At 43.1% G+C, this 17,198-nt stretch overlaps 1 protein-coding gene across 1 annotated transcript in view; it reads left to right on the top strand.

Moving 5' to 3' along the window:
* Positions 1-319: 319 nt before the first annotated feature.
* The window catches only part of FER1L6 (fer-1 like family member 6), a 149,209-nt gene continuing 132,330 nt past the window's right edge, over positions 320-17,198 (top strand). Inside the window, 1 exon segment of the mRNA XM_084619142.1 lies at positions 320-420. Coding sequence (XP_084475268.1) covers positions 401-420 — 20 coding nt within the window. The 5' untranslated portion in view covers positions 320-400.

Here is a 17,198-nt window from a genome sequence, read left to right as displayed (position 1 = left end):
TAAGGTGCCACCAGTACTCCTTTTCTTTTTGCGAATACAGACTAACACGGCTGTTACTCTGAAACTTATAGTGGGAATGTCAACCCACATTAAGAAAAAGTTTGTATGGTGGAGTCCTTGAGCCAAACACACTGAGTTTAGCATGGCTTCACTAAATAGTTAACTTCACTTGGACACTACCAATCTGGGAAATGTGCTCTAGAATAAGAAAAGAGTAGTGAATGCCATTAAGTGTTTAAACAGCCCCACCCTGCAATGTCAGATATCTCAGTGCGTTAATCATGAACACAGACAGACTCCAGTGCCAGCTGTGAAAAGAGACATCCTGCCTCAGGACTAGTCACTGAAGACAAAGTCGGTAATGGATTATTGACACTGTATTGCAGTGCGAATAAGGAGAATGGAGAAACTAAAAGCAAAGTAATGTGCCTTCTATATTTTCATGTTTGACTCTGAGAATGAGAGACAGACCAGAAGAGAGGCAAATGAGATCTAGGAGTGTTTTAAGTACATAGAATTGCTACTTATTGGTCAGGTGGTTCAGTGAAGGGTTTCATTTATGTTGGTAATTTTTTTGGTAGACCTTGTTTAATGTTTTAAAATGTCTTTATTTAAGGAAGAGTCATTAATTCCACTAAACTGTAAATGGGGGAAATGGTCACCTCTTTTAGGCATATTTTATTCTGCTTTAAAGATTTTTCCCCCTGTCTACAGTTATTTAAATATGTGAGATATTTAAGGCCAGGATGGGATCCCTTACCACGCTGGCAGTTATTCACTCAAGTAGTCCTGTTAAAGTAAGTCATGAGACTGTCTATGTAACTGCTCACTAGTGAGAGTAAGAGATCATAATCTAGTCCTTAGGGATGTCTCCTCCACTCTCATTGCTGTCAGTGATGTTAATGAGAGTTCTGTTCACAGATCAAGAGGATAATACAGAACAAGTTAATACTTAGAAAAGTGCATAAAAACCCCAGAACTGTATTCTTCATTTGGATGCTCATATACAGCTGTGAATGGGATGACTCCTATAGCAATTCCTTGATTTCAATGGGATGCATCCAAGGGCAAAGTGTGTCCTTTAATTTTTTTACTGACCAAGTAGCATGCAGCAGATCATCAGTTGGTGGAAATTGCCAAAATTCCAGCCCACCAGCTGAGGATTTGCACTTGTGTGTGATGTGGAAAGGATGCAAGTCTTTTGCTGGGAGACAGAGGTTTGGGGTTATTTTTCATACCTGATAACTAGACTTAGATGCAGTATCTGGGTTTTAGCATATTTCTTTGCTTTTACCTAGTTTAAAAGCAGAACTGACTGGGATGTGAGGGACCAAATTCTGCTCTCAGTTATAATGGTGTAAATCTAGAATAACTCCACTGACTTCAATAAAGTTACTTGGGATTTACACCAGTGTAAGTGTGAGCAAAATCTGGTCCAAGACATTCAGATGATTTGCCTGGCTATAGACTATTGGCTGGCTTTGTTTTGTTTATGAAGAAAGGAAAGCTGTATTAAATTTGCTTGGTCTGCTTTTCTAACTGAAGCATTATAGGCAGATGTAAGTTAAAACAGGGATTGTACTAGCCTAGATGAGTTTTAGAACAACTGAGTAATTTTTTTTTAATTGTTATGGTATTAAATTTGTTTTTAAAACTGAGAGAGGCACCCAGTATTCGAGTCTGAGTCATCTCTTGCTTAATGGGACTGGTCGAAGCCCAGTGAAGTCAATGAGAATATTTCCATTGATTTCACTGAGCTGTGTATCAGGCCACATATTAAAGAACGTACAATATTAGAGTAGAGCAGATTTTGAGAGACTCTGAACTGTCTAGTTGTTTTGGGATTATTGCAGAAGAAGGTGATAGTAGTTTGTTTTCATGTATTTCATGATGATGATGAGCAAGTGGTAGCCGATTTATAGGAAACGATGCCTGTAGGGCTCTCCATGTCATCTGTCTCAAATAACTATGTGTCATAGTTCAGGGCAACTGTCCCTGTGGTCCCTCGAGGGCACCTCTGTGTCTCCTGGCTCGTCGGTGTTGAGCTGCCTTTCTCTGCAAACCTCAAGCAGTGAACTTTCTTTAGCTGTTGATAATTTATTTTCCCATTTCTTTTTTTTGCTAGTCTTTTCCTGAAAAGACTGAGACATCTGTTTTTCTTTGTGCTTTTTCCTTCTACAGTATTTGCTTTCACTGCTGTTGGCACTTACTGCAAATCACAATCATAGACCCCACCACTGCCACCATGTATGTCACAGTTCGGGGCAATTGCACCTGTATTCCCACCCCCTCCCTTAAAGGTCCACGCTAAGCTCCCCAGTTGTCACCTCTCTTGTGCAGACACCCACAGTTTTCTCCTTTGTGACTGGGGTTTTTCCTGGCTGACAATTCCTTGCTTATGTAACCCACACACCTCATGGGTGTGGTGCACTAAGCTCCAGAGGTCCCAGGTTTGATTCCGCCTGCCGATGACTGGGGTCTGTTGGTGTTACAAGTGGGGACTTGTCCTGGATTTCAACTGGGAAGTCTCTGAAGCTTAGGACACGCTTCCTCAGCTAGGGGAAGTATGTAATCCACACACCTCCTGTAATGGCACCAAGATCACATAGAGAGAGCGATTAAGGAGTCTGTTCTACAGCCTTAGCTAAGAGCCATATGGCTTTTAGCTCATGCAGTAGATGCTCATGCACTAAGCTCCAGAGGTACCAGGTTCGATTCTGCCCACTGACGACCAGGGTCTGTTGGTCTAACACTGTGATACCCCCAGCAAATCAGACTGTCTAAAAGGTGAGTGTCTGTACTTTGCTTTCTCTCCAGAGGCTATGAACAGCTGTAATTGCCAGCAGTTACAAGTTACCACACAGCCTTTTATAAGCAAGCACATTTATTCTTAAGGTGAAAGCATTGCAGAGAAAACGTATTAAAACAATAAGAACCTGCACACCTGCTAAAAAGCTTACCAGAGATCACCTCCTATCTCCAACAAGGGCTCTGGTACAGTCAGTCCTTCAGACCCCACAAAGGGATGTTTCTGTGGTTACAAGTTCATAAGAGCCTTAGCTCAGAATTAGCACACCCATGAATAGTTCAGTCTCTCTTTATACAGCTTGAGCCTTTGATCTTGAGTGTCCGGGAACATGTAATCATGGTCCCCTCCTCCGAGTGAAGCTTCAAAAGGCTGCAATTTTGCATCACCAAAGTGGGGAATTAGCAATCACTTCCCCCTAGAGTTTCTCCAGACAAACCATTTGACAATGTTTGTCCCAAAAATCCATTCTTCTTTTACACATTGTTCAGTACAGTCTTTCGAAGTTCAGAACAGTTCCCAGGATTCACATCCCATTTCTCCACAAGAGAGAAGTTACATTCAATCTTGGCCCACAGTAATATATAAACCATTCATTTAATTCAATGGACTTAAAACAAACTGAATTCAATAAGGTGTCCCAAAGATATTACTGGGAATTACCGTATCTGTCACACTAGAAACAGACAGAGTTACTGCACTTGGTAGTTTTCTTATGACTTCCTAGAAACTTCCAACATGATGGAAGATGGGAATCCAGTTAAAAACATATTAGAGCCAAATACTAACATCCTTGCTCCAAGACAATGTCAACTTTGCTTGCATCAAGGCCTCAGGATCTGACCCTCAGGTTGTAACTCCTGACATGTCAGCATAATTTTATACACAAAATAATACCTAGGGGCTGCTTTATGAGTCACTATAGCAAGATGAATCAGAAGTAAAGAAGAAATCAACTTCTTTGACCAAGTTCTGCCTTCAGTTTTGACACCAGCTGAGGGGAGACTTTGACCCTTTGAGGTTTGGGGATTCAGATGCATCCTGTCTATTTGGAATTTTATTGACATACACATTCTGGCTGTCTTGCATGGTGGTATTTTCACTCTGCAAGCAAATGCAAATGCTGGAGATATTTGTGAGATGTTGGTCATAATTAACCAGAGCTGACCAACACATTCTGAGCCCATTTGTACCCCTGCACGTCTGGAGTAATTCCACTGAAATTTGTAGTTACTCCAGATTTACACCAATGTAGCAGACAGCAGAAGTTGGTCCAATAAAAATAAGTGATGCAATTTATGTTTAGTAATAGGCAATGACTAATCTTTCTTTAGCTTGAAATGTTAAACTTTCTAACTAAAAATTGTATAGAATTAAAACAAACAGATACAACCACTGCCATCCCTATATCTTGAAGATTGTAAGCCCTTCAGGGCAAAGATTCCCTGTATTTCACATATAGAAACAAACACAGAACAGTGGGGAGGGAGCAGGAACTTCCTGAATCCCCCTCAGCTAGTTCTGTGACCTCACCAGGAAATGTTTGGCTAACTTGGCATTAGCACTAAACTGGGCAAGGTTTCAGGTTTCGTTTTGTCAACATTCAGTGAAGTGAGAAACCCCACACGAGTCTCAAGTCAGTTCTAGTTATTCAAAGGGGTAAGGAAATAGACACGGGCTATTAACACTAAACTGGGTGACCGTTTCAGGGGTCTGAAGTCTCCACATCAGTGTAAGTTACATTGTTATTTAGCTACTTACACCCACTTATACTCAGCTGACACATGACATGTAACTTGTGTAACATTTATGTCTATACTGCATTTGGCCTATTTCTTGTCTCGCAGACATTCATAGAAAGTACAAAGCTCCAGTTCTTGGTGAGATCCTTAAGTGGCACAATGTGATGAGTAGCAGATAATTAGGGTGAGGGAATTCTAGTTACAATGAGTGCAACAGGGAAGTTGCTGTAAAGAAGTATTAGAAGGGATCCATTGCTATCTTTCCTTGTATTGTCAATCCGCATACCACTCATTGCTGTGGGAGTTTGGGATATAACAGCCTTACGGTGAAAGCTCTCAAAGGTTAGTTTTCATGCACACCTCTCATTTCCGCTAGATGGTGCTGCAGAATAATTTTGCTGTGGGATTGTGAAAATGTAAGCTGTTCCAATAGTTGGTGGTTGTTACATTTGTGGCGTAATGGTTTGATGTGGTTATAGTAACCGATGCTGTTGAGATTTACTCCTTTCCATTTACAAGCTTGTATAAATGAGACAGAGTGAAATTCACCCCTGTGGAAAGGCTTGCATCACTTAAGCCCTCAACATAGGGCTTCAATAATGTGTAGCAAGCATCTGCTGCTGGCCCTCTCCACAAGAGGGAATTTCATCTGTCGAGAGCACTTTTTGTGCACACTGAGCATGAAAAAAACACGGCACAAACTGAAAGAGTGCTTTTCAGCGTGAGCAGCCAGTCTTAATCACCAAATGAGCGACCCTTGTAGACAAGTATTCATAGAGTAGGGCACCATCATTATATTCAGCACTTACTAGCGCACTTGTCTCAACAGAGAGCCCAAAGGCTGAGTGAATATGGAGGTAAAAGTACTTCTACACCCACAAATATGGCCCCACTTGCATGAAATAGAGGCTCATTGGTGGGGTACTGTGAAGAAGCGTGCGGTGCTGCTGCCCTTGGCATACACGTATATGTAGGGAAATCTGCCTGGATCAACTTCTTATGCTGGTTTTCTTTTCCCTGTCCTGGTCTCTGCTGCTTTGTTTTGAATTTTGTTTCTCTCATAAACAGTTGAAGAAAAAAAATCAAACTAGTGTTTTCAGCATTAACCTGGATTCCCTCCAACAGACAGTTAGTGACGGAATGTTACTCAAACCCACATGTTCCCAAACTGACACCTTGAACCACATGACATGTCCAAGCTGATCACAGAACCACAAGGTGGCATTTCCGGGCTCAAGCATTGGGAACACGAGCAGGGTTTAACTTGTCAGTGACTCCATTGTGAGTGGAGAAGGATTCATAATCCTGAACACCATGCTGGAGCCTGGCGATTTTCCTTATAATGACCCTGGAGCCGGAGCTCAAGTTACATGGTTCTTTGGAATTTAGCAGGGGACTTTCCCATTTATCCACTTGAAGTAAAACTGCCACAAAGTCACATAATACTGAGAATCTAGGTGGCTAGGCAGATTATGTTCAGAGCTGGTAGATTTCACCCACCTGTGCAGGGGTCAGAGGAACACCTATACACCTCTGAAGTCCTTTTTTTTTTCCCTTTCAAGAAAAACCCCCAAGATTTCATTCAAAGATCAGTATCAGTATAAAAAAGAGTTTTCTCTCTCTCTCTCTCTCTCTCTCTCTGTGTATGTATATATTTGCAAAGTTTCTTGCACACTTGTCATTTTTGCACACCAGTAATCATGATGCATTTGTCACATGATGTATTTCTGTTGCAACAGGCTGTGATGCAATAAATCCCATGTTATGACTTCATTCAGGATCGAGCAGAAGGGCAAGGTGGATGAGAGGGAAAAAGCCCTAACAAACACCAAAAAAAAAAAAAGTGCAATAATTGTAAGGTGAAAACATTGGCCAAATCAAGGACCTGATTCTCAACTGGTGTCAGTTGGGGAGGGATAATTGCATTGAGTTCAATGGAGCTACACTGATTTTCATCAGCTGGGGATCTAGCCTAAATTACTTATTCAGTTTATGTTCTCAGTTCCAATTTGACTTCTGTGTGAAAGTCACCCTTTCAGACTGGCCTTTTCAAGCCGCACCTTTGTAAATGTCAAATATGAAGCCAAATACATTTTTCCTGCTAAGTCACTGTCATTGCTGCTTTCAGAGGACAAGGGACAGCATCTCTAGGGGCACTAGACTCTCTGAAATGTTTGATCTTTTCAGTGAGTTCCTTCCTGATTGTTTATTTGTTTTTATTTTGAATGAACGTAGCAGCCCTATTGGAGGCTGCCTGCTCTTACTCTGCGGACAGAACTCCTGTGACAATGGCATTTTCCCACTAATGTGCCTGAACCCTGACTTGGAGGGTTGCTAGAAGATCCTAGTTTCCTTTCCATGGCCCATTCCTATCTGCACCCCACTTCAGAGGCTGCCAACCAAGGCACCCGTTGTGGTGGTAGTTTCCATGAAGTGGACACTTGTCCACTAGGAACTGGAATGAGGCCATCACACCCATTTTACCAAAGGCCACCTAACTGTCATTAGGCGGTAACAAACATCAGTCACTACTGACCTGAGCTGGGTTTGAAATGGTAGTCTGCTGGAGAAAGGCAGCTCTCGATCTCATTTTTAGTTCCATAGTCCATCCAGGATCCTTGCGTACCTTTGTGGCTGTTTTTGAGGTAATGTTGAGATACTGTTCAAAATATGTCATTCAAATTATTGTAGTGAAGCTGGGCCATTTAGAAGTAGAAGCTGAAGGTGTCTGTGTCTATATCCAGATCTATCACAATTGATGGTCAAAGATTTATAATACAGAGAGTTTGGAAGAATATAGAAGTAGAAGTGGAAGATGGCACAGTGCGTTAACTGTGTGGAGATGGTGCAAGCCTACTGGAGTCTTGGTTTTTTGATTGCCCATGCTGAAACTATGCAGGCAAGGGCTATGCAAATATCTTTTTATCAAATTTGCCCATATAGCTCAATGTTCTTGTCGACTATGTCCCCTCCCAACTACCTAGTCCTTTACAGCTCAGGGTTTCTGATAGCACTAACTTAACGACTCCAGAATGTCACTGTCTGCAATAATACATAACTGAACAAGCATTATTGGAAACCCTAGACTGTGGGAGAAGTGGTCAGCAAAAGCATCCCTCTCTCTGACAAAGTGGCCCGTAGAATGAAAATGTTGAAGATACCATTAAATTAGGCTTGTCCATGTTGCATCTTAAGGTGAAGAACTTTTGGATTCTGATGCACATTGTGGCATTGTCTAAGATACATGCTTTTAGAGTGATGTCAGTCTCAGAGCAAATGGCTGTAATGATTGCAGATACCACACCCCCTGCAGCTGATGTTAGTTTATTTTAGGAGATCATTTCTTCAGGAATTATCAGAGACCAGGAAGAGAGTTGCTATGTGCATTCTTCATGACAAAAAAGTAAAATAACCCTTTCTAAAGTGAAAATTAGCATCCATTCCTCACCTCTCTGTCACGTCATCCTTTTTACTGTCTCATAATATGGTCGTTTGAGCAGGGCAGGTGGGAAGCACTATGTTTATTACTTATATTTTTGACTGTGTCACTGACTAATTGTGTGACTATTCAGTTAGCCTCTCTGTTCCTCACTTTTGCCATCTGTAAAGAGCTGTTAATATCTACTCTTGTAAAGTACTATGAAATCCTCAGGAAAGAAGCACAATGTAAGTTGGTGTAATATGAGAACAAGGGGTCACTCAATGATTTAAAGAGAATACATATGGAACAAACTAAAGGAAATCTCTCTTCCTGCAGAGCATGGTGAATATGTGGAATTCTATTCACTGCTCTAGGAGATCAATGAGTCACATATTGTGGATGGATTGTTTTTAAAGGTCTGGGTGATTTCATGACATCATTTGTAACTGTGCATGCTGAAGAATGCTTTAGGATATAAATATAACTGTTGACATCTGGAAGGGATTTAAATCCTACCCTCACTGATGCCATTAATCCCCATTAAATCCTACCCTCACTGATGCCCATACAAGTATTTTAATGGACTTTAGTGGGAGTTGGTTAATGTCTATACACACACTGCAGAATTGCTAGGTGGATGGGTTCTTTCACTCTTTCTAAAGCATTATGTACTGGTCATTGCTGAAGGGATGATACAAGGTTGGATGAACCAATAGTCATATTTATTCAGTCCACAAATCCCATATGTATATTTTAGGGATTGCAGTGTGGGGAAGAGGGAACTAACTCTTCAAAAATATCTTTTTGAGTTGCTGGATAAACTAGGTGGCTTGAATTATATATTGTCTGTCTTTCTTGATTTATAGGGCTAGGATATGAATTATTTTACTGTATGTTTGTATACAGGAGACACATTATTCATTTCTCCACTTATCTTTTTCATATAACATGTTATATCCTGTTTAGAGTTGCTTCATTTTTGCATCTTATTTAACCCCTTCTCCCCCCAATAAAACACACATTGAATTCCAAAAGACAATGTTTTGGTACTGATCCTTTGCAAGTAGGATCATTCAGGATTTTTCTCTTTGAACTGGTAAATGTAGCTGAGCAAAAAGTGGAATTTCCATCCTGTGGGAAATTCCAATATTTCAACATTTCTTTTTGTCCCGAATTGGATTGAAAAATTGAAAAGTTTGTGGAACAAAAAGTTCTGAAATAGACATTCCTGAATTGAAACGTTTAGTTTTGGTTTGAACTGAATTGATACGATTTGCTTTGAGTCAGTTGAGGTTTGACATTAGACTGCATGTGCCTTCAGAGGCACAATGCTTCGTAGAAATTGTCGTTTGGATGCCTCTGGCACCCATGTGCCCCTGTAAGCCGGGCTTCCTGGCTGTTTTTCATCTACAGTGGTTTTTAAACTAGTTTTGATTCCAGCCATACTGCTAACAAATATCTGAATGTCCCTGCCTCAGAACAGCTGTTGATAAATGCCATGGAAACAGTGTTTGTTTGGTTCACTATCCTGTTTCCATCATTTACACAGGCTGATTCATTCTTGAGAACAGCAAATTCTTTTGAGTTTGACCCCTGCAAAGCAGGTTGTTTTTAAAAGGAGGTTGTTAGGTGATGATTACCAATGCAGAAAGACGTAGGTTTGGGGCTGTGGTTTTACAATGCTCATTTTATAAAGCCTTTGTTTGAACAGCTTTTTTTAGCAGTGTAGTATGGAGGTGACAGCTTTGAATAATGGCACGTGGTTGTCTATGATAGAATGGGGAGATGGGAAAAGCTTCTTTCCAGAATCTTCAGGTGACCTGGAGCATTTAGGGTTTCAGTCTGCTTTGAAACTGCTTTGGGCAGCTTGCAACAATTTTTTTCCTCTTATGAGTGTTTGTATTTCCTTTCTCTGTCAGTAACTGGAAGCAGAATGGCTGCATTTCCACAAAAGAGGCTGATTTCAAGCCAAATTTAATAGGCTTCTGAGAGTTGGATAAGTTCTGGATGAAGTACCTTAACTTTTGACTGCTTATCAGCATCTAACTGCAGAACTTACTGGTTTTCTTTCTACTTTAACTCTGACATGATTGTGGCACCAGCTATTTATCTATGCTGAGGGGAGAGAGCTCTCCCACCACACAATTAAACCACTCCAATGAGAGGCGGTAGCTATGTCAGTAGGAGATGCTCTCCCGCCGACATAGCGCTATCCACACCGGTGTTCCTGTTGGTGAAACAGGGTGTTTTTTCACACCCCTGACCCACAAAATTTTGCTGACAAAAGTGTTAGCGTAGACAAAGCCTGAGAGATCAGGCATGCTTCCTGTGAGACTGAGCTGTGCAGGGGAGAGAGAAGGGCTCCATCAACCCAGTGGAGGTAGGTGGGAGTATTTGAAAGGCACCAGTTTCTCATACACTTCACTCATTACCATAGTATTGTGAACACTTTCATAATGCACAACGCCTCCTGAGCTCTGGGCAGTGTCATTTACTCCACCTTTAAATCTCTCTGCCTTAAGAACTTATGGACCTCAACACCATAGAATCTGGGAACCTCACAAACCTGAATGAATTCATTCTCACTACACCCCTGTGAGGTGGGGACATTGTATTATCCCCCATTTTACAGATGGAGAACTGGGGCATGGAGAGACTAAGGCCAAGATCTTTGAAAGATATTTAGGCACCTCACTTCCTTTGATTTGAATGGGAGGGCCTGGGTCTAAGTGGCTTGCCCAAAGTCACAAAGGCTGTGTGCAGCAGAGCTCAGACGAAAACCCAGCTTATATCTACTGAGTCTCAGGCCAGCCACTTAACCACTAGGCCATTCTTCCTCCTAAGTCTTTGCATCCTACCTGGAAAGATTTAATAGTTGCTGCACTTAGTACAGCTATCCTGGTGCACAAGAGGGCAGGGCCCACACTCCCACCCAGATACTAGCCACTAAAGGTTCATCTACACAGCAAGTGGCAGCCCATGGCAGCAAGATTCAGGACTTGGGTCGGCAGACTCAGGATCACACTATGGCATTAAAACTGGCTGTGCAGATGTTGTGACTCAGCCTGGAGCTGGGGCTCTGAAGCTCACGCTGTGACATTCCCCAGGGTGCAAACTGGACCGTTGTGTCCACTCAGTTCTCCAACCTGGAGTGCATTTTACACTACTTTGCCATGAGAGTAACCGTTCCTGGTCTGCTCTCACACAGCCTCCTGCAGGTAATTACTCCCAGCTCTGCTGTATGAGTGCTACTGCCAGTCACTCATAAATCACACTGCAGAGTAACACCAGCAAATTCCCAGTCCGAGACTTTCCCCTGAAATGTGTGTTTTGTACTGCCCAGCCCTTTCCTGGACAACACAAGCTCATATAAAGTCTGTCATTTTATTAATAGGAAACGATATGCACAAATCCTGTTATCTCAAATGGAGTTTCCCTAATGCTTTAATCCAAGCACACTGGTTTAGATAAAACAATGAAATAAATTTATTAACTATAGAATGATAGATTTTAAGTGATTACAAGTAATGAGGCATACAAGTCAGAATTGGTTACAAAGAAACAAAAGGTAAAACGCAACTAAAACCTAAATTAACAAGCTAAGTGATTTCAAAGAAAAAGTCTCTCACCATGTGTTCTAGCAGTCTTACTGGCTGAATTCCTTTCTGGCAGGATCCCTCCCCCAGTCCAATGATGCTTCCTTTGTTCTTCAAGTGTTGTTGATGCTGTGAGTAGAGATGAAGGGAGAGATCTTTTGGGGCATCTGTTCCCCTTTATTATAGTTCTTTTTTTCTTTGAAAATCATCTCCAGCTGAGGTTCAGGAGACAAGAAGTCTGTGGGGATAGGAATCTCCAGCTGTTTCTGTGCCAAAATATACATTTCTTGCTCACAACCTTTTTCCTGCCAAAGAACAGCTGCTTAACCAGTTGACAGGCCATTTGATTTTGTTGACACCTGGCCGAGGTGTCAGTTTGCCTTTTCTCTTTGAGGAACTGGTTTGTGCCTGCTTTTCTAAACTTGGAACGTGTCTCAGTAACATTATACAGTAGAATATTATAACTTTAGATACAATGTTGCCACACATTTTACTGGGACAATAATGACCAGCAAATTATGAGTTTTCAAACGATACCTCACAAGGCATACTTTGTACAAAATTTATCATAGTCTTTTAAAAGGGGTGAACATAAGGATACAGACTGTCACATGCCCTCTCCTACCCCCGCCTCCCCCCCGAGGCTTCAGAGCCAGGGGTCCAGTCTGAGCTGCAACATCTACACAACTATTTTTAGTGCAGCAGCACAGGCCCGAGTCCATCAACCTGGGCTCTGAGCCTCACTGCTGCTCCCAATGTAGACATACCCTAACATGACACCACCCAGGTGCCCGATTCAAGCCTGCAGCTCAGGCTGTGTCTTCACTGACACAAGGGTGGGTTTTTTACAGCAAGGTAACAAACACCCAATAAGAAAAGGAGTACTTGTGGCACCTTAGAGACTAACCAATTTATTAGAGCATAAGCTTTTGTGAGCTACAGCTCACTTCATCAGATGCATATCGTGGAAACTGCAGCAGACTTTATATATACACAGAGAATATGAAACAATACCTCTTCCCACCCCACTGTCCTGCTGGTAATAGCTTATCTAAAGTGATCATCAGGTGGGCCATTTCCAGCACAAATCCAGGTTTTCTCACCCTCCACCCCCCCACACAAATTCACTCTCCTGCTGGTGATAGCCCATCCAAAGTGACAACTCTTTACACAATGTGCATGACAATCAAGTTGGGCTATTTCCTGCACAAATCCAGGTTTTCTCACATCCCCCCCACCCCCATACACACACAAACTCACTCTCCTGCTGGTAATAGCTCATCCAAACTGACCACTCTTCAAGTTTAAATCCAAGTTAAACCAGAACATCTGGGGGGGGGGTAGGAAAAAACAAGAGGAAACAGGCTACCTTGCATAATGACTTAGTCACTCCCAGTCTCTATTTAAGCCTAAATTAATAGTATCCAATTTGCAAATGAATTCAAATTCAGCAGTTTCTCGCTGGAGTCTGGATTTGAAGTTTTTTTGTTTTAAGATAGCGACCTTCATGTCTGTGATTGCGTGACCAGAGAGATTGAAGTGTTCTCCGACTGGTTTATGAATGTTATAATTCTTGACATCTGATTTGTGTCCATTTATTCTTTTACGTAGAGACTGTCCAGTTTGACCAATGTACATGGCAGAGGGGCATTGCTGGCACATGATGGCATATATCACATTGGTGGATGTGCAGGTGAACGAGCCTCTGATAGTGTGGCTGATGTTATTAGGCCCTGTGATGGTGTCCCCTGAATAGATATGTGGGCACAATTGGCAACGGGCTTTGTTGCAAGGATAAGTTCCTGGGTTAGTGGTTCTGTTGTGTGGTATGTGGTTGTTGGTGAGTATTTGCTTCAGGTTGCGGGGCTGTCTGTAGGCAAGGACTGGCCTGTCTCCCAAGATTTGTGAGAGTGTTGGGTCATCCTTTAGGATAGGTTGTAGATCCTTAATGCGTTGGAGGGGTTTTAGTTGGGGGCTGAAGGTGACGGCTAGTGGCGTTCTGTTATTTTCTTTGTTAGGCCTGTCCTGTAGTAGGTAACTTCTGGGAACTCTTCTGGCTCCATCAATCTGTTTCTTTACTTCTGCAGGTGGGTATTGTAGTTGTAAGAAAGCTTGACAGAGATCTTGTAGGTGTTTGTCTCTGTCTGAGGGGTTGGAGTAAATGCGGTTGTATCGCAGAGCTTGGCTGTAGACGATGGATCGTGTGGTGTGGTCAGGGTGAAAGCTGGAGGCATGCAGGTAGGAATAGCGGTCAGTAGGTTTCCGGTATAGGGTGGTGTTTATGTGACCATTGTTTATTAGCACTGTAGTGTCCAGGAAGTGGATCTCTTGTGTGGACTGGACCAGGCTGAGGTTGGTGGTGGGATGGAAATTGTTGAAATCATGGTGGAATTCCTCAAGGGCTTCTTTTCCATGGGTCCAGATGATGAAGATGTCATCAATATAGCGCAAGTAGAGTAGGGGCTTTAGGGGACGAGAGCTGAGGAAGCGTTGTTCTAAATCAGCCATAAAAATGTTGGCATACTGTGGGGCCATGCGGGTACCCATAGCAGTGCCGCTGATCTGAAGGTATACATTGTCCCCAAATGTGAAATAGTTATGGGTAAGGACAAAGTCACAAAGTTCAGCCACCAGGTTAGCCGTGACATTATCGGGGATAGTGTTCTTGACGGCTTGTAGTCCATCTTTGTGTGGAATGTTGGTGTAGAGGGCTTCTACAGCCATAGTGGCCAGGATGGTGTTATCAGGAAGATCACCGATGGATTGAAGTTTCCTCAGGAAGTCAGTGGTGTCTCGAAGGTAGCTGGGAGTGCTGGTAGCGTAGGGCCTGAGGAGGGAGTCTACATAGCCAGACAATCCTGCTGTCAGGGTGCCAATGCCTGAGATGATGGGGCGCCCAGGATTTCCAGGTTTATGGATCTTGGGTAGTAGATAGAATATCCCAGGTCGGGGTTCCAGGGGTGTGTCTGTGCGGATTTGATCTTGTGCTTTTTCAGGAAGTTTCTTGAGCAAATGCTGTAGTTGCTTTTGGTAACTCTCAGTGGGATCAGAGGGTAATGGCTTGTAGAAACTCGTGTTGGAGAGCTGCCGAGCAGCCTCTTGTTCATATTCCGACCTATTCATGATGACAACAGCACCTCCTTTGTCAGCCTTTTTGATTATGATGTCAGAGTTGTTTCTGAGGCTGTGGATGGCATTGCGTTCCGCATGGCTGAGGTTATGGGGCAAGTGATGCTGCTTTTCCACAATTTCAGCCCGTGCACGTCGGCGGAAGCACTCTATGTAGAAGTCCAGTCTGCTGTTTCGACCTTCAGGAGGAGTCCACCTAGAATCCCTCTTTCTGTAGTGTTGGTAGGGAGACCTCTGTGGATTAGTATGCTGTTCAGAGGTATTTTGGAAATATTCCTTGAGTTGGAGACGTCGAAAATAGGATTCTAGGTCACCACAGAACTGTATCATGTTCGTGGGGGTGGAGGGACAGAAGGAGAGGCCCCGAGATAGAACAGCAGACTCCCTCCTCAGGCCCTACGCTACCAGCACTCCCAGCTACCTTCGAGACACCACTGACTTCCTGAGGAAACTTCAATCCATCGGTGATCTTCCTGATAACACCATCCTGGCCACTATGGCTGTAGAAGCCCTCTACACCAACATTCCACACAAAGATGGACTACAAGCCGTCAAGAACACTATCCCCGATAATGTCACGGCTAACCTGGTGGCTGAACTTTGTGACTTTGTCCTTACCCATAACTATTTCACATTTGGGGACAATGTATACCTTCAGATCAGCGGCACTGCTATGGGTACCCGCATGGCCCCACAGTATGCCAACATTTTTATGGCTGATTTAGAACAACGCTTCCTCAGCTCTCGTCCCCTAAAGCCCCTACTCTACTTGCGCTATATTGATGACATCTTCATCATCTGGACCCATGGAAAAGAAGCCCTTGAGGAATTCCACCATGATTTCAACAATTTCCATCCCACCACCAACCTCAGCCTGGTCCAGTCCACACAAGAGATCCACTTCCTGGACACTACAGTGCTAATAAACAATGGTCACATAAACACCACCCTATACCGGAAACCTACTGACCGCTATTCCTACCTGCATGCCTCCAGCTTTCACCCTGACCACACCACACGATCCATCGTCTACAGCCAAGCTCTGCGATACAACGCATTTACTCCAACCCCTCAGACAGAGACAAACACCTACAAGATCTCTGTCAAGCTTTCTTACAACTACAATACCCACCTGCAGAAGTAAAGAAACAGATTGATGGAGCCAGAAGAGTTCCCAGAAGTTACCTACTACAGGACAGGCCTAACAAAGAAAATAACAGAACGCCACTAGCCGTCACCTTCAGCCCCCAACTAAAACCCCTCCAACGCATTAAGGATCTACAACCTATCCTAAAGGATGACCCAACACTCTCACAAATCTTGGGAGACAGGCCAGTCCTTGCCTACAGACAGCCCCGCAACCTGAAGCAAATACTCACCAACAACCACATACCACACAACAGAACCACTAACCCAGGAACTTATCCTTGCAACAAAGCCCGTTGCCAATTGTGCCCACATATCTATTCAGGGGACACCATCACAGGGCCTAATAACATCAGCCACACTATCAGAGGCTCGTTCACCTGCACATCCACCAATGTGATATATGCCATCATGTGCCAGCAATGCCCCTCTGCCATGTACATTGGTCAAACTGGACAGTCTCTACGTAAAAGAATAAATGGACACAAATCAGATGTCAAGAATTATAACATTCATAAACCAGTCGGAGAACACTTCAATCTCTCTGGTCACGCAATCACAGACATGAAGGTCGCTATCTTAAAACAAAAAAACTTCAAATCCAGACTCCAGCGAGAAACTGCTGAATTTGAATTCATTTGCAAATTGGATACTATTAATTTAGGCTTAAATAGAGACTGGGAGTGACTAAGTCATTATGCAAGGTAGCCTGTTTCCTCTTGTTTTTTCCTACCCCCCCCCCCCCCAGATGTTCTGGTTTAACTTGGATTTAAACTTGAAGAGTGGTCAGTTTGGATGAGCTATTACCAGCAGGAGAGTGAGTTTGTGTGTGTATGGGGGTGGGGGGGATGTGAGAAAACCTGGATTTGTGCAGGAAATAGCCCAACTTGATTGTCATGCACATTGTGTAAAGAGTTGTCACTTTGGATGGGCTATCACCAGCAGGAGAGTGAATTTGTGTGGGGGGGTGGAGGGTGAGAAAACCTGGATTTGTGCTGGAAATGGCCCACCTGATGATCACTTTAGATAAGCTATTACCAGCAGGACAGTGGGGTGGGAGGAGGTATTGTTTCATATTCTCTGTGTATATATAAAGCCTACTGCAGTTTCCACGATATGCATCTGAGGAAGTGAGCTGTAGCTCACGAAAGCTTATGCTCTAATAAATTGGTTCGTCTCTAAGGTGCCACAAGTACTCCTTTTCTTTTTGCGAATACAGACTAACACGGCTGTTACTCTGAAACACCCAATAGTTATCTTGCTGTAAAATCCTAAATGGAGACCAGGCCCTTGCAGGTAGCTAGGTGTGGTCAGCACTACACTCTTATCTGTGGCTGATCTTGCCACGTTTACCTCAC

This window comes from Lepidochelys olivacea (assembly GCF_965140295.1).
Source record: "Lepidochelys olivacea isolate rLepOli2 genome assembly, chromosome: 2".
Classification (NCBI taxonomy): Eukaryota; Metazoa; Chordata; order Testudines; family Cheloniidae; genus Lepidochelys; species Lepidochelys olivacea.
This window is presented reverse-complemented; position numbering and strand designations above follow the sequence as displayed.